This window comes from Teleopsis dalmanni, chromosome 2 (genome assembly GCF_002237135.1).
Source record: "Teleopsis dalmanni isolate 2A chromosome 2, ASM223713v2, whole genome shotgun sequence".
Taxonomy (NCBI): Eukaryota; Metazoa; Arthropoda; class Insecta; order Diptera; family Diopsidae; genus Teleopsis; species Teleopsis dalmanni.
This window is the reverse complement of record NC_051847.1, coordinates 240,661,371-240,679,123: the sequence shown is the minus strand read 5'-3', so window position 1 is coordinate 240,679,123 and position 17,753 is coordinate 240,661,371. Positions and strand designations below refer to the sequence as shown.

The window sequence follows — 17,753 nt, the reverse complement described above, 5'->3', positions numbered from 1 at the left end:
TTCACAGTCAACTGTGTTTGCTGCTTAAATTTAATCAATGAAAATTAACGATAAAAAAAATTCGCTTGTTATTAAAATTAAACGATTTCAGTAATTAAAAACTCTGAACAACTTTTTGAATAATTTGAGTCCTTTGATTGGTGTTTAGTAAATATGATGAAAGATATGTCAGAAATATTTGTAATGTTGCTATTTTATGAAAATATGGCAACGAATATTTCAATAGGCCTCTTTACTTCTTTTAATTAGCAGGTTAAGCTCGTGCTAAAATGCTAATGTTACATTGCTCAATAAAACAATTGTTAACGTGTATCTTGTGATTAGCATAACTCACTAAAACTTTAGAAACCACACGAAAAAATATTCCTGCGTCTACACTATTTATATTTTAGAGGTGATTTTTATATACCTCTCAGTTTTTCACTGACACAAATTTTTGTTCACAAACAAAATTCGAAAATAATACTCATTTACATTCAAATATAAAAATCTTGCCAAAGTTTATTCAGTGCAGATGCCAAGTAAATTTATAACATCTGATGCGACAGTACGAAATAAACAATTTATATGTTCTGTGGCAATACTCAGATCAATTAGTACAAGTTTAGCATGTTAAATACAAACCGTAAATAGCATTTATATATATATACACAATATATCATTACGTTATTCAGTACGCATTAAATATATATGCCCACTGGCAATACTCAGATCAATTAGTACAAGTTTAGCATGTTAAATACAAACCGTAAAGAGCACTAATATATATACACAATATATCATTACGTTATTCAGTACGCATTAAACATATATACCCACTGTTATGCAGAATGAAATTTCAGCTTTACACTATTGTGACTTTACACTTTTGTCTGTTGCAAATATTTATACATTATTTTCAGAAAGGAAGAGTATTTAAGGATTATATGTAAACAGTTATATTAATTATGTTGGAACTGAATTAATTCAAGACTCTAGTGATTAAATTAATAAAAATATATCATATATAATTTAATTCATATCATAATTTTTGAAAGTGATGTTCCTTGTTTCTAATTGAGGCATCACATACATACATTATTAATATTATTAAACTGCAAATTATTGTTGATATTAAAAATGAAACCGTCCAAAAATCGTGCTGGGCGCTTGTCAAGTTTAGCAGAGGATATGGATGTGCCATTTCGTTCCCGATTGCATATGCTATTTGCACAAATTGAGAAAGAGTTCGAGCTGCTGTACATTGAAAATTTAAACTGTATGTTACGCATATAAATAAATTGTTATTTATTATACTATATTTTATTATAGTGCAGGACAAATTAGAAAACTGTACCAACAAGGACTCTAATATTTCATGTGAACGTTCTGGTGCCAGCATTAATGTTGGAGGAACTTGTGCAGCAGCGGCGATGATTGTTCCTACTGCTTCTAGCCATGATGACGTTGAATCTGCTACTGGTTCTAAAAGTCTCAAAGCAAAATTAACTGCGACGGGAAATAAAGTAAAGGCGAGTCATAAAATTAAAGCGCAAACAAGTCGCATTGTATCAAGTTTCAAGCCAAATCAATCGGTTGTCAGCACAACAGTGCGTGAATTTTGTGGCCATAAAGATGGAGTGTGGCATGTAGCAGCTAAAGTTGGACAACCAATAATCGGTACCGCATCAGCTGATCATACAGCTTGTATTTGGAGCATAGAAAGTGGTCGTTGCCTTTTACAATATCAAGGACATGCTGGTTCAGTGAATTCAATTAAATTCCATCAAAATCGAGATTTAGTGCTAACTGGCAGTGGAGATGGTACAGCACATATTTGGCAAGCAGCAGTCAACTGGGAGATTTCAAAGTATGTAAATTAAATGAAACAAATTTAGAAGTATATACGCTATTAAATAAATTAATTCTAATTACATTCGATATTTAAACGATTCATTGTTTTGTTAAGGAAAGGACATTCATCTGAAGAAGAATTGGACGATAGCGAAGAACAAGTAGAAGATCGAGATCGTTTGGATACATTACGCACACCAGTATGTGAGTTTGCAGGACCTGGCGGTCATACATCGGTCGTTGTTGCTGCTGACTGGTTACCTAATTTAGACCAAATCATTACCGGTAGTTGGGACCGCACTGCTATACTTTGGGACGTTGAAACTCGTGAACCATTGCAACCACTTACAGGACATGACCATGAACTAACTCATGTTTCTTCACATCCCACGCAAAGGTTAGTGGTAACTGCGTCACGAGATTCAACATTTCGCTTATGGGATTTCAGAGATTCTATACCAGCTGTCTCTGTTTTCCAGGGACACACAGAGTAATATCAAATTTAAGAAAGAAAAAATGAAAATTATGTAAACTTATTTTTATCTATAAAAAATAGAAGTGTGACTTCGACAGTATTTACAAGAGATGATAAAGTTGTTTCGGGCTCTGATGATCGAACAGTAAAAGTGTGGGAGTTGCGTAATATGAGATCGGCACTTGTTACTATACGTACGGATGATTCAGTCAACCGTTTGGCGATATCAACAGGTGGCATTATAGCTATCCCACATGATAACAGACAAATAAGGTTGTTCGATTTAAATGGTCAACGTATAGCGCGTTTACCTAGAACGAGCAGACAAGTAAGTAATTTTATAAAAATAGTTTAATTATTAATATATATAAAATCTTTAAATTTTTAGGGTCATAGACGCATGGTATCAGCCGTTGCATGGGCTGAAGAACCCCTGCTTAATTGTGACCTATTTTCTTGCGGTTTTGACAGGCGCGTATATGGCTGGTCTATTATAATACCAAAAGACAATTAAAATTTGATATTGAACAAAGTATTAGAAAAATATCGTCCCCTTGAATATCACGTTAAAAATAATTTATAAGGTGTTTTAATAGTATTAAAAGATTTGTTGATGTTAACACATAGAATCATTTAGAAGAATTCTTACATATTATTTATAACATATTTTATTAATTATAAAAGTTAATTTGTTACACTTATTGAAACAGAATTTTGTTGATAAATAAGATAAGTTTTTTGATTACCACAGGGTTTTGTCAAAAAACTTATTGTAATTTAGTCGTAATAACAATTATTTATAAATCAGATTATATTTAATTCCTTGTTAGCGGAATGAACAATTTGTTATTAAAAAACCGTAAAATAAATACTCTTTAATAGGTAAAGAAAAATTATAAAAAAAATTTGATCACACTTAGAGTATATACAACAATATTGATATTTTCACCTTATTATTGGTGCTTAAATCCAAATTGAGAATTTATGAATATAATTTATAATATTTTTAATGCCAAATATTTTTCCTTTTCGTAATTTAGTGTTTCAATGTTTAATTTTGTTCACACACACGTAATTTAGTATAAGGGTAAAATTATATATCGAATAACTTTTAGTAATTTTATTTATTAAAAACTGTCATAAAGTTATAAAATATTCAATATATATATACACATATATATATAAATATACACACTCATATAAAATACTATAAATACATATTTACGTTTAACATAGTTAAATAAAGAATATATGATTCTTTTAAAAATATACACAAATATACATTTTAAATTTATTTACATTAACGAGCTAGACTGCTATGAATTATTTGAAAACATGAAGTTTTATCAATATTAAACCAATTAAAATGGCTATTTCAATAATGATTATTAATATAAGATAAATTTTGTTTATAACAAATTGACGCCGTATACGCCTAATAATGGCACGTGATTTGGACAAGTCATCATTGGCATTTTGTAAACGACGCGTGGAACGTAGTAAAGATTCACGTTGTTCACTTAATTCAGAAAGAACCTGGAATATAAGAATTTAGTTTAGTTGAAAATACCAAAATATATATACACAGTTATGATAGAATTTAGAGCTAATATCACAAAGTTTTTAGTCCCCAAAATAATTGTCTATTTGAGAAATATAAAAGTTACTAAAAACTTTTTTTATTTTTAGTGTACATGAACGAAAACAGAAAAAAAGCCAATTGATAAATAAATCGTAAAAATAAAGTATGTATGGTTGGGACACACTACGCAAACCCTTCAGTGAAATCGCACATGCTTCTCGCTCAAAGGCTGCGTGTAGAAGGACAATCAACAGAGAGTCGGGCAAATCTTTCAGTGAACTAAGAGCTATAGCGCGTGTTAGAAATAATTGGAAATCTTTTGTGATTAGACTAAGTTCTTGAATTTATATTTTTAAACATGTCAATAATAATAATAATAATATAAACACATGAATGAACATAATTTTATAAAAAATTAAAATAATATAATCTCCACGAATTTTACTTATAGGATGATCAATAGAAAAGCTTTTAAAAGAAATCAGAGGCACTAAAAATTTATAATAAGGGGAATAATTATTATTCTTTGATCAATATGTATACAATGTAACATATATAGTTACATATATATATATCTGAAACATCAGATGGCGTTCTGTTATAAGGCATTCATACAAGAGCGATTCAAAAGGTCAATAAAAAACTAGCGTCAAAAGCAGAATTGCGAAAATGATAGAAGAAATAAATAAAATCGAATAGTTACACCTTGTAAGTCACTGGCTGAAGTTGGAAGAAGTTAAACAATTGAAAAGGGATAGAGAGGTGTGGTCGAAGAGAACTCAACAAAATAGTAACGGAAACTTAGAAGATTAATGTATGAAAGAAACAATAAATTTTTGTTATATATATATAATTGAATAACTAATACAGATAATAACAAATTGTAAATACAAACATTGTTGTACTACTTATAAGGATCTTGCCGAGTAGGTAAACCAGCCTTAAAATAGGTTAATTTAAACAGGATTCAAAAATTTCGACAACAAATAATATTATCATATGCAAAAACGAACCTATAAGGTTGACTATTTATTTTGTTGACTAGGTATACCGGCCTTAACACGGAAAAGATATAAACAAAATACAGGAATTTCGAAACAAATAATATCATATGCCATAACGGATATATGAGACAAAGCGAAAGTTTTAAATCAGAACAGTTGACATCGGACACCTCGTGTTCATAGTCGAATGAAACACTCTATTTGGACTTTCACAATACACGTACGTCCAACTTAATTAAAAAAAAAGTAAAGTTTTCGCATAAACATGCGGGTATATGGAGAAACAATCACAACTTCGCACAAAACAGTACATACATACAACCTACACTCTATATAAGTTCTAAGAACGGGTCTATGTCCCGCAGCCACTTTTCAATAACGACGTTCAAATGCCTTTCAACGCCTGCCAAAGAGGCAAATCAAGCAGATCCTAGCGGGTTACAAAAACACTATATATAATATAATATTTTTTTATTATACTATATTTAATATAAAAGCAAGAATAAAGCTAATTTTTTTCTAAATAAAACAATATTCTAAACAGCATTTCTAAATAAATTCAATTCGGAATAAATTAATTGGCTCTTTAAATCTTGACACCAATTCTAGTAAAGTATATGGTTTGTAGAAAATCGTTCATTCATTAATTTAATTATGAAACTCCTCACAAATATATTTCAATTAATGTCATAATATTAATTTAAGTTCATTACAAACCTCAGTGCCCAATTCCTCTGACTCTATAGCAAATTGATTGGAACGCTGAAGGCTGGCGCTTGTTCTTTCCAAAACATCGTATGTGTTTTCAATCAACTGTTCTTGTTGCTGTATTGCCTGATTATCATGTTGTGCCGGAACATTTTGCCAATAAGACATATTAAACTAAATTATGCTTTTTTATCAACTGTATAAAAATAAATGCGCACACAAAAATATTCATTTAATGTCAATCAGCTGTTCGAAGAAAACACAAAGACCGTTATTCACAATAGAAAATCATATGTAAAAATTTTATTAACAAATACAAAAACAAGTACAGAAGTAAATAAAAACAACAGTAAATTCATTCAGCAGAAAAAGCGTATGATGTTTCATTGCTTTTCATCAGTTTTGTTGCATTTTCGGTGCCGAGTATATTATTTAGCTGTAGGGTATCGTATTTTGTGTATAACACAGTTATACTCATGGATCCTTCCAATCCGTCACGAGAGTTTTGATTGCTTCTATGCATCAAATTAATTACTTCGGAGTAGAAATTTGGCCATATTGGCGGTTGATACATGATAAGATGACGTATGCCTTTGATACGAGTGCGTCGAAAGAAATGCGATCTTTCCGAATAGAGTAGGAAGTGTGCACCACTATGGTAGAACATATCACGGGAACGTGCTATTTTTGCGTCCTTGGTGTACTCACAAATTTGTACAAATGATACCGTTTCCGACTTAAAATAATTGCGCAAACGTACATAATCGAAGTAGCTTGGCACATATATCATACAATGTGCATGAGACGGATTCCGATAGCGTGGCAATATTTCATTTATAAAATAATCAAATCGTTTATCAAATGAACTTTCCAAACTGTTGACATCTACACGATGAAATATTTGTGGAATATTAATTATAACATTACTTATACTGCCAGAAATGACTGGATTTGTTACGCGTATTTTGCCCTGGTAGTTTGTACATTTATGATTGAAAATGCTACGAAATTCTGGAAGATCGTGTGAAGTTAGTAGCACTGTTTGTCGGTAAAAATTTGAATATCCATTTAAACACCAAGGCCGTACTCGTTGAAAATCAGTATTATGCAAAGATTTTAAAGGTAAATGCATATGTTCCATTACATGCAGTAAATTTTCCCAATTTTGTGCGAGTATTAATTCCGCTTGATCAATTATCAACATTTCAATTGAGTTAAGAAAATCATAATCCCGTTCAGGAGTGCCTGCAGCACCTACAATCATGCGAAGACCTAGCGGAGATGCAATCAAAATGTCTGATGCATAGAATTCGGTGTAAAGCTTTAAACACTTTTTCGTAATAGTTATCCCAATCCGAAAATTGTCATCTGTATTGCCACTAAAGGTTTTAACATAATCTTCAGGTTTAGGATTCGTTTTGGGAAAGCTTATAGTGTTACCCGTATATTCCTGAACAAACCTTTCGTAGTTTATAACTGACTTGCTTTTATCTCCAGTTTCGCCAAGTAAAAGTGTAGTTAAAGTATTTACAATGCCAAATGCCGTTTCGCGGAAAGGTACAATGAATAGTATTTTTGGACGCACTAATCCTTGATCACGGTAACTATCAGGCACTATATAACCGCTTTTTGCTTTCTTCTTATCCTGAGTAAGAGCAGTAATTTTGGCGTTATGATGTACAATACGTGAACGAGTTTTTAGCATATGATTAAGCGCATGTAAGCAGAACACTTGTCTTAACTCGTCACCATTTTCTAGAGATCGATGTGGAAAAAAAATGTCTTGGTAATTATTTAATATTGTGAACACTTCAGTTTGCAATTGCGAAAGTGGGAGATTGATATGAGAGCTTAGAACTGTTTTTACACACATTTTATCTAAGGTTTCCACATCTTTTATTCGCTTCAGTTTGTTTTGCAAACCAGTGTAAGATTGTTGTATTTTAGTAATTGCTTCATTTGAATTTGATTCTTGCCCTACTTTATTAAAGTATGGAACTTCCAAATTGATATTCTTCATTGCAGGCCACATCAGTTTTTGTTTATATAATGCCGGTGGAGTAGCTAACAAATTTTCCACATGATCAGCAGTCAATTCATACTCAAGACGGTCTGATAGTACATCAAAAATTTGTTTATTTTCATGAATTTCTTTTTCGTTATCATCATCGTCTTCATCTTCACTTTCATCAGTATCGAATTCATCAATATCTTCTGGAACCTTCTCATCTTCGTGTTTATCACTTTCAGCTTCACTTAAATCAGAATCCTCAGATTTACTATCCATTTCAGAGCTCTCATTGTCATCGCTTTCAGTGTCATCGTCACTTAACACATTATTCTTAGTGTCTGTATTTGAAACAGCAGTTACAAGTGCTTCAAAATGATCTTCATCCTCTTCATCAGTGCTGCCTAAATCTTGTAAAGCTAAGTCGTTGTACATTGTTGAGGAAGGCATATTTGCATATTTGTCTTCATATACCTTTTGTTTACGATGAAACTCCTCCATTTCTTTTCCTCGCTGTATAAACTTATAGTTTTTTCGTTTCTTATCAACAATACCATTTTTAATTTTATTTGTTGGTTGTTTTTTATAATTCTTTGATTTTTTCCACTTATTCGGATTTTTTTGTTTTGAACGTGGTGCCATTTCTTTAACCTGCATAAAATGACATGTTCTTCCTTCTTTTTATTATAAAACTATTCACAATAAAACAAACCTAGTATTTGCTTCGCTTCTAAGAAAATATATGGCTATATATGTATGTGCAACACATATTGAATAGAATGTTTTAACAGTATAACAGAAGTCGTAATTTTTTCTTTCAGGGTAGCAAAGAAATACTCACAACTTACGAAAGAAAACATTTGAAGCAACAACAATGCTATTAAAATCTTAAGTCTCAAGTTTCAGTGCAGCTAAATTCAAAAATCAATCTTTTATGAGTGTTCACTGGAAAGATGTTTCAAAATTGCAATCTCCGTTTAAATTATATGAGTATTTCATTATTAATAAATTCAAATACATAAATATACAAATTAATTTAAATATTTAAAATAAAAATGTTTACCACTGCCCTTCTAATAATTATTTTGTTTTCTTTTATTTATATTAATTAATTTTTTTTTCAAATTAATTAACATACACTACGTTTACGCGAGTCTTAAAATCAGTTTTAAAATTGATTTTAAAATTTGTTCTTAGAGCGTTTACGCACAAAAATTAAAAGCACTTTTAAGGTAGCTGTTAATCAATCAGCTGTTTAACAGTAAACAGAAATGTTGATTTTAAACATTTTTAAAATGAATAGAGTAAAACTACAAATTGTTTTACTTTTATTGCGAAAAAGAAATATTATAACCAAAATTGTAGAAAATAATAATGAAGCAACAATGCAGATTTTTAAAACATCTCGTAAAAAATTTACAAAATTACGAGAAATGCGATTGCAGCTCTTTAATAAAATGGCAATAAGTTCCGCTAATGAGGCTTTAAGGAATGTAAGTGTTTTTATAAAGTTTTTCATAAAATATTTAGAATGCATTTTTGTTTTTAGCTTCCACCACGTATAAGAACTTTTAGCAAAAGGAAGAGAAGTTCGGAATGGTGGGATGTTGAAGTTCTGTAGTTCTATGACGACATCTCCGGACATCTTATGCGAGATCATATATGCACGTACTTGGCGAGAAAATTTTCACTTCTACATAGAAGCAATTAAAAAAATAATGTAGAAAAAACCAATTTTAAATTAATTAATTTATACTTTTTTATTTATAACAATTTGAGCTTAATGACAAATTTAAATAATTGAAAATAATAAACTTAACTTAAACTAAACTAAAATGTTTTAAATATAAAGTCATCATTACGGTAAAGTTAAGATTTTCAAATAGAGAATAAAAAATAAACAAGTTTAATTAATTTAGATTCTGGGATGCAATTAGGCTTTTTCTATATTTTTTGCCGTCTAACTATTTAATTATTTGTTTTTCTGCAAATATTTTAATTAAACATTTTTTCTCCTCTCTCATCCAATTTTTTCTTTTCATTTCCCTTTTCTCCATATTTTTAGTTATTTGGTTAGTGTTATTTGTAATAAAATTCAAATTATTTGTACCTATTTACTGTTAACAGCTGATAATTCAAATCTTAAACTGCTTTTAAGGTGTTTACGCAAAGCTTAAAAGTGACATTTCTTACTAAAAGTGATGTTAAACTACATTTAGTAAGCTAAAAGTGCTTTTAAGCAAAATTCAATTTAGGGTGTTTACGCGATCTTAAAATCAATTTTAAGAGCCTTAAAACAACTTTTAAGGCTCGCGTAAACGTAGTGATATTTACACAACACAACAAAAAACATGAGTCAAAAAAAGCATTTAACATATTTTAAATGATGCTAATTTGTTCCAAACAGACTTAATGTTGTTTCTTTACAACTCTGAAGAACTCTGAAATATCAAATTAAAGCAATTTGTTTTATTGTTTGCAAAAATACTCTCAAAATATTTTATATTAATAATTAAAAGATTTTTCAAAAGAAAAGAGATTATTAATATTAATTTTTCCATCGTATTAAATTCTGAATAAACCCACTTTAGTTTTATTTTAAAGTTTTAATTGTAGTGATTTTATTGATCCAGTTTGCTTTGCTGAAAACTTGACACACTCCAAATCTTAATTTATTGCTTTTGTTGCGTATGTTAATGAACATATTATTCATTGTAATTTGTTTGTCAGATTTATCACACGTTCACACTTTTTAAGTATTTTCACAAAATATATACATTGCACATATGATATATATATATATATATATATATATATATATATATATACATATACATATATGAATAGTAACAGTTCTGTTTCATTTTGTATGAAGATTTCATGCATTCCTCAAAAGTATTCACAATAACACAAGTTTGCACCGTACAATACTGTACCTTAAATTAACTTGATTTTGTAATAATTACAAATCAATTCTATTTTCAGCTGTTAAAATACTCATACAAATCTACCTGATTTGAATTTGATTTGCTGTCGAAATCAAGAATAATTTGAAATATCAGCTAAAATTACAAATAAAACTCTCATGTGAAACAAATATTATTGTTATAAATAACATAGATCGCATAGAATGAAATATGTATAAAAAAATTATATATATTGTTAAATAATTGAAAAAACAAAAATTATTTTATATAATTTCATCAAAACGAACGTATTTATAGTATTCATAAAAATAACTTTTTTTTTGTGTATTTATAGATTAAAAAGAAGAACATTTAATTTGTACTGTTTACATGTTAAACATGTTTAATAAACAATAGAATTTTTTTTATCACAGATTAACCAATTTATATTACTTTTTTATATTAAATGACATACTTTCAAAGTAAATGTGTGATATAGAAATTTCGAAATTCTGAAACATAGCAACTCTACAAATATAACGACTCTGTTAAACAAAAAAGCCAATATGGCGGGTGCGTAAAATTTTTGCGATATTATTTGCTAGCCGTGTTCTTAGGTTATAAGTGTTTAACTAATATGAATAAAATTTCAGATCTTTTCACAAAATATAGTTGCACAAATTGCCAAGATGATATTAATGGGATTCGGGTTCACTGCGCTGAATGTGAAAATTTTGATTTGTGTTTACAGGTGAATCATATTTTTTAATTTTTTCTCTTTAGAATAAATTATCTTTTTTGCTTGTTCTCCGAAAAATTGTGATCTTCGAAAATGGTAAAATTTTCGAATAAACAAAAAATCGATGATTCTAAATTCTTATTTTTTTATTTAACAACAAATAAATATAGTCTTTAATTATTATACATACATATGTATATGTATATAATAATAATCAATATAAAAGTCAATAATTGCAAACATTTTTTTTAATAACAAGTTATTTTTAATATTACTTCGAGATATATATATATATGCATTTATAATAATAGTAATAATGGAATATATTTTCGAATAAACAATTAATCAAATATTTTTTTAACAACAAAAAAGTTTACTTTAATTTTTTTCTCTACATATATATATGATATATGTATATATATATATTTATGTTTATGTTTATAGTGATAACAGTAAATATTTTAAATCTAAAAAGTCAATAATGAACTATTGATTATTATTGTTGTTTAAACAACAAAACAAACAAAACTTGTTTTTAATTTTTAACTTATTAATAGAAACTAGTAAATTAAATAACACTATTATATTTTGAACAAAAATTTTTAAAATATATTATAATTTAAGTTTGAAATTTTTTGCCGGGCTTTAACAAACTTTGTTTTTTATACAATACAAGTTATTATATAAAAATATAAATTTTAAAACCACGACCTAAAGCCCGGCAAAAAATTTAAAATATAAACATTGAGGTCGTCACCAATACGAACATTATTATAATTTAAGCAATTATTTATTATCATATTAATATTAGTAATATTAATAAGAAATTTCTAATGTAATAATAAATTATATAAAAATTTATTTTTTATAAAATGCAATAAATAGTGTTTCGCAACGGGTGCTGAAATAGGTACTCACCAAAATAATCATGCATATCAGTTCATGGACACAGGAACAGCTGTGTTGTCTGTATATCGAGGAAAAGGTGCTTGGACAGCTCGAGAAGAAATTCGATTACTAGATGCTGTCGAAAAGTATGGTTACGGCAATTGGGAAGATGTTAGCAAACATATTGAAACGAAATCGCCCGAAGATTCGAAGGAAGAGTATGCAAATAAATTTGTAAAAGGCACTATGGGACGTCATACATGGATACCAGCACAGGCACAACGTCCAAAACTTGTTGATCATACAACTGACGATACGGGTCCATTGGGCGAAACAACTGTACAACGCATTCCTCCACTTGATATATCAAATGAGGAAGCAGCTCAGTTGGGCTATATGCCAAATCGAGATAGTTTTGAACGTGAATATGACCCTGCTGCTGAACAACTTATCTCTTCAATATCCTTAAGTTCTGATGATAGCGAAGCAGATTATCTCTTAAAATTGGCACATGTTGATATGTATACACGTAGACGACGTGAACGTGTAAGACGCAAACGTCTTGTACGAGACTATCAATTGGTGACAAACTTTTTTCGTAATCGTAATTATGCACTCCACCCAAGGCTGACGAGAGAACAAAAAGATTTTCGGGATCGCTTTAGAGTTTTTGCACAATTTTATACGTGCAACGAGTATGATCGCTTGTTAGCCTCACTCGAGAGGGAAAAAGAATTACGTATACGCTTGTCCGAATTATTTCGTTATCGTTACAATGGACTCACAAAGATTGAAGATTGTCGCCATTTTGAGCAACATGTTGCTGTTACCTCACGCCGCCCCGCTGGTCCTTCAGGTCATGCAAAAACTGTGAGTTACATAATTTTAAGTTACCTTTGTAAATAATAAATCCTCAAAATATTTAGGAAAATATTTGAAATGTACCTTGTATCAAGCTACAAATGCAATTATGAATCTGTTTTTTTATGCCAGTGATAAAACATAAAAACTTACATTGCATTCTAGTCATAAAAAAACAATTGCCTTAGCCCAAATAGAGAGCCAATAAATAAATTGTAGTTTTAAAACGTCAAACGTTTATTAATTTAAGAAGTTAAAGTTAAAGTTGTATTTCAAAGAAATAAAAATAAGTCTGTACTAATATTGATATTCGCATTTTTAAATGACATTTACACTGGTTAATTATAACACTAATATATGTTAACTTTTCGATATAAATCAATTTAATTTTTAATAAAGTAGTTTTTTAAAAATGATTTATTAACCATAAGAATTGTTATTGCATTTAAATTTATTTACTTCAAGCAATTATTATTATTCAAAGGAATTATAACTGTGATTATGCATACGAGATATGTAAGATTCGTAATAACATATTGAGAGAATATAAAAATCTTACTTAATTAATAAAAAAATAATATAGTATCTTTTAATATTAGCTTTTGTGAGCTCTATGCAATGATATTTATTCACTTTAAAACAATATTTTATCCTTATAAATATGAAAATATGAATCTATAAGGATTTTATATTTGTTTTGTATGTTACGTATGAGACGTAATATTTTTGCTTGTTACCCTGATATTGCACGAAAGCTTGAATATCGCGTATGAAATAAATTATAATTGTGAAATATTTATCAAAATTTTTTTGTCTTTTCAATTTCGCGATATTCAGCTTCCGTGCATTATTGGAATACCAAACGGAAATCGATTGAATGGTTGCTATAGACAATGTTTAACTGTAGGACAACATCACACTCAACACTGGAAATCCTCAGCAGCAAGGCTCTTCCGTACTATCTCTTCCGTGCAACAACAACAGCAACAACAAAAAGGCGTAAGTATTCCAAACATATACAGATAACTTTACTTTTTAAATCCATATACTTATAATAATATATTTCTTTATATTTTTATAGCGACCAGGTAAAAGGAAACGTAAACTCAAATTTCATCGTACCAAAAAGCATGCCCCGCACAGGCGTCCAGATCTCCTCCGCCGCATTATTGCACAGCAAAAACTTTTTGGGTAGCTATCGGGGATCGTCGACTCCTATGAAGACGTCGGCGATACAATCGAAGGCAATGATAAAAGCAGCGAACCTAAACAAACGCAAACAACAACTAATACAGCAACTACGAACAGTCACGGCACACACAACACCCCTAAAGCAGTTACTAGTCACAAAAAAGGTTCATCAACAAAATCACGTTGCAATCGTAAGCCAAGCAATAGCAAACAAGCAACAGTTACAACTAAAACTTCAACAGCACATAAAACAAATAACACAACTGCAACAAATGCATCAAAGTCAACACATAAAACAAATGCAGCAAATTCAACAAATGCAACAAATACAGCAATTAAAAAAGATAATAAATAATAATACTCAATTGAAGCCAAATTTAAATGTTGTTAAACAAGCTCCTGCTATGATTACAAACGCGCCAGTATCAGTTAGTAACATTCTACGCTCACAATTAGATGAACTAAAGACACTTAAAGAACCGCTCGGTGCAGATTTGCTAACAACCAATGAAAAGCAATTATGTAAACTATTTAATCTACCTCCGACCAGATATCTATCTCTTAAGACATTATTTTTAAGTGGTGCACCAGTTTCTTCTAATCTATCGCTTGTTGAAAATTCTCTGCGCAGATATTTTATAAAAGTTGGTTGGTTAAGTCAGTAACTGAACAGAAGGTATTAAACTTAAGTTAAGATAGGAACTCAGAATACACTAAATTAAATTGGTTTATTATCGAAAAGGTTGTTAAAATCTATTAAATTTAAGAAAAAATAAAAAACAAGTTAAGTCTTTGTAACAGTTGCTAGTTACAATTATTAATTAAACGACAAACGAAAATCAATTTCATATATTTAATTGTAACAATAATAATTATATATTTATTTTAGATTTAATCAATAATAACAAAATAATAATGAAAATATGCCTGAAATAAAAAAAAGATTATAATTATAAATTCACATTTGGACTTTCCCATAAAAAAACTATTTTATTTTAAATTATGCTTTTTAAAATTTATGCATATATATATATATATATATTCATTTATTAAAAATTAAGATTAGTAAAATTTCGGCGAATAATTTAAAAGACACTTGTATCAAGTTTATGTTGGAATAATATGAAGACATTGTATTTAGTCATATAAATAATAAATTGAATTGAATTGCTTTGCTTGATTTTAGAAATATAAAAATACAAAATATATAATATTAATAAAGTTTAAATAAATATGTATATCAATATATATATAAACAAATAAAATATTAATATTTAATAAATTGTTAATATCTAAAATATATACATTATTTGTTCTCTTCTTCAGAATACTTAAAAACTTTATATTCTCACTATTTTCAAGCTTTAAAAATATATTTTGAATGCTAAAGCCCGGTCTTTGAGAAATTTAAATTTGTTCGTCGAAATATTTCCTTGAAAACTTATGCATTCATTCCAATGCTTCTCTAACTTTTGGTTACATTTTTTGTAGAACGTTATGTCTTTACACTCAATTTTAGTAAACACTTTTTCACTTGAGTCGAATGTCTTTTTGATTTCTGTAAAACGTCAGTAGTCGATGTGAAACAGATCTGGAGAGTATGTTGGGTGAGGAAGCAATTCGCAGCATAAATCATACAATTTAAAGATCGTCTTCACCGGCTTGTGAGATAGGATATTGTTTTCGTGAAACAGCACTTTTTTCTATTACCTATGAATAATATATTTCATATATATATTAATGAATTATATATCATTAAGAAATATATATAGCACTTTTTTTCTTGATTTCTACATTCAATAATATCATGTAATATAGGCTATTGATAGTATGTTTTTTAATATGTAGATGAATTAGACACCATATTCGTTACAAAATACCGATGCCATAACCTTGCCAGCTAGCTTTTGATCGCTTCGGGATACTTTTATTGTTTGTTGTCTATCAAGGCGTGTAGTAGTGGTATCATACCATTGTTAATAATCCTTTATTGTTTACGGTCCAGTATAAGCAAACACGACACTCAACACGAAAGCAAATTTCTCATGAATAAATGTTTCTATAAAATTAACTCCAGAAATACCTGCGATATTTTTCAGTAGTTTTTAATTATCTTTCGTAACTTCACTTTAAGGTTTTCAAAAACGAATTTTTAAACTTTTTTGACCTATTTTCTGGTACAACTGGCTTATTTGGACGTCTAGAATGTTCTGCCACATCAGTGTTTGTACCGTCATGTTTAAAGTCTGAAAACTTCAACGGTTGCTTTCGATTGAGCAGACGTCGGATAACACTTCAAGCTCTTGAAATGTCAGAGCTTTTTCATTGAAAAATAATAATAAATTATCACTTGAAATTGTTTAAAGAATTAGCGTCGCTAAAACCACTGTAATTATTAACCCACATCGCACAGTTTTAACTTGCTATTCCAAAAGGCTCAGATGTCTAGAAGAAATACGTGTTGCAGATTTGAGTTTAACAAACCGTAAATTAACGTAAGATCATTGAAAAATCAAATAAGGAGAGTTTAGTGTCGCACAGTGTTATATATTCATTTATGTATAAACTTTTATACATCAATTTAGAATAGTTTAGTAAATTTATAGTATATAACCGTCGTTTATGCGTTAGTACTAAAAATAAAACTGTGAGCGCGACTGTTATTTGCAAATATATAAGAATTAAGAAAATTTTAAATTTAAATAAAGCAAATCAAGTGTATGCTGGCTTTATCTGTTAACACACGAATCCGCCGTGCAAATTTGACAGGGTTTGATTTCCGATAGTTTCAGGCTAAAAATTATAGCAATAGCTGTTTCCAAAAGACCACTAATGATGATTACTTAGAAGTACCGAAACACCTGTATAGTTAGCTCTAGATTTCACTTGATTAACAATTAATTTTTTGGATTCGAATTATCCTCTTTTTTGGATTATCCTCTTTTCTATTCTAAATGCAAAAAATTATTTGTATTTAGATACTTCATATAATCAAAAGTGCAATACAAAAAAGTCTTATATTTTTAAATTTCGAAATTTTTCCCGATTTTTATTTAAAAAAATGAAAAACAAATATTCAGGGAACAAGTGATCTTTGCAGATGCTAATCAAAATTTATTTCGCATGTTTACATATTCATTAAACTAAATAATGTTTAATATGTATATTTGAGGGAAATTATTTGAAAGCTACAATTATTTATATAAAAGGCTGAGTAAATGCTAAGTGGTGTTGTAGGTCGAAACACTGTTCTTTTTAATCTAAAGCAGTCCGACTTACTTCAAACAATGATTCTAAAAGTGGTTGACTCTACGATAAACATTATTCCCACAAGGGAGCCATTATAGTGTCTAATGATTTTCATAATATAAATTGAGCTTAACATAACTTGTTAGAATACACTACACCATAAAAGGATGACATATCTATGGAGTCTTAATTTCAAACCAAACCAAATTTCATATCACAAATATTTAATTTTTATATTACATAAATAATTTATTTAAAAAATACATCAAGGCAGAATTTGTGTATATGTAGAATTTTAATAAAATATAA

General features: G+C 29.0%; 4 protein-coding genes across 6 annotated transcripts; 2 read left to right on the top strand and 2 right to left on the bottom strand.

Moving 5' to 3' along the window:
- Positions 1-919: 919 nt before the first annotated feature.
- On the top strand, positions 920-3,426 carry LOC119685923 (WD repeat-containing protein 37-like). The gene is made up of 5 exons (XM_038100331.1): positions 920-1,258; positions 1,312-1,849; positions 1,949-2,323; positions 2,390-2,636; positions 2,697-3,426. Exons 1-5 carry the CDS (start codon positions 1,120-1,122, stop codon positions 2,820-2,822), a joined length of 1,425 nt encoding a protein of 474 aa, XP_037956259.1. The 5' UTR covers positions 920-1,119; the 3' UTR covers positions 2,823-3,426.
- A 205-nt stretch (positions 3,427-3,631) lies between these two features.
- Positions 3,632-5,840, bottom strand: LOC119677121 (vesicle transport v-SNARE 13-like). Its single transcript, XM_038088388.1, has 2 exons — positions 5,612-5,840; positions 3,632-3,844 (listed from the first exon to the last, which is right to left on the bottom strand). The coding sequence occupies exons 1-2, from the start codon at positions 5,768-5,770 to the stop codon at positions 3,632-3,634; spliced, it is 372 nt and encodes a 123-aa protein (XP_037944316.1). The 5' UTR covers positions 5,771-5,840.
- Positions 5,841-5,880: 40 nt separating this feature from the next.
- LOC119685921 (digestive organ expansion factor homolog) lies at positions 5,881-8,579 on the bottom strand. Its single transcript, XM_038100329.1, has 2 exons — positions 8,323-8,579; positions 5,881-8,261 (listed from the first exon to the last, which is right to left on the bottom strand). The coding sequence occupies exon 2, from the start codon at positions 8,250-8,252 to the stop codon at positions 5,958-5,960; it is 2,295 nt and encodes a 764-aa protein (XP_037956257.1). The 5' UTR covers positions 8,253-8,261; positions 8,323-8,579; the 3' UTR covers positions 5,881-5,957.
- Positions 8,580-10,961: 2,382 nt separating this feature from the next.
- On the top strand, positions 10,962-15,027 carry LOC119680481 (transcriptional adapter 2B-like). 3 transcript variants are annotated; one of them, XM_038093304.1, is made up of 5 exons: positions 10,962-11,089; positions 11,170-11,267; positions 12,141-13,013; positions 13,912-14,003; positions 14,086-15,027. In XM_038093304.1, exons 1-5 carry the CDS (start codon positions 11,083-11,085, stop codon positions 14,858-14,860), a joined length of 1,845 nt encoding a protein of 614 aa, XP_037949232.1. In that variant the 5' UTR covers positions 10,962-11,082; the 3' UTR covers positions 14,861-15,027. The 3 variants fall into 3 exon arrangements, with proteins under 3 accessions (XP_037949232.1, XP_037949233.1, XP_037949231.1); XM_038093305.1 differs by lacking the exon at positions 10,962-11,089 and having other exon boundaries at positions 11,096-11,267; positions 13,842-14,003; positions 14,086-14,755; XM_038093303.1 differs by lacking the exon at positions 10,962-11,089 and having other exon boundaries at positions 11,097-11,267.
- Positions 15,028-17,753: the final 2,726 nt, after the last annotated feature.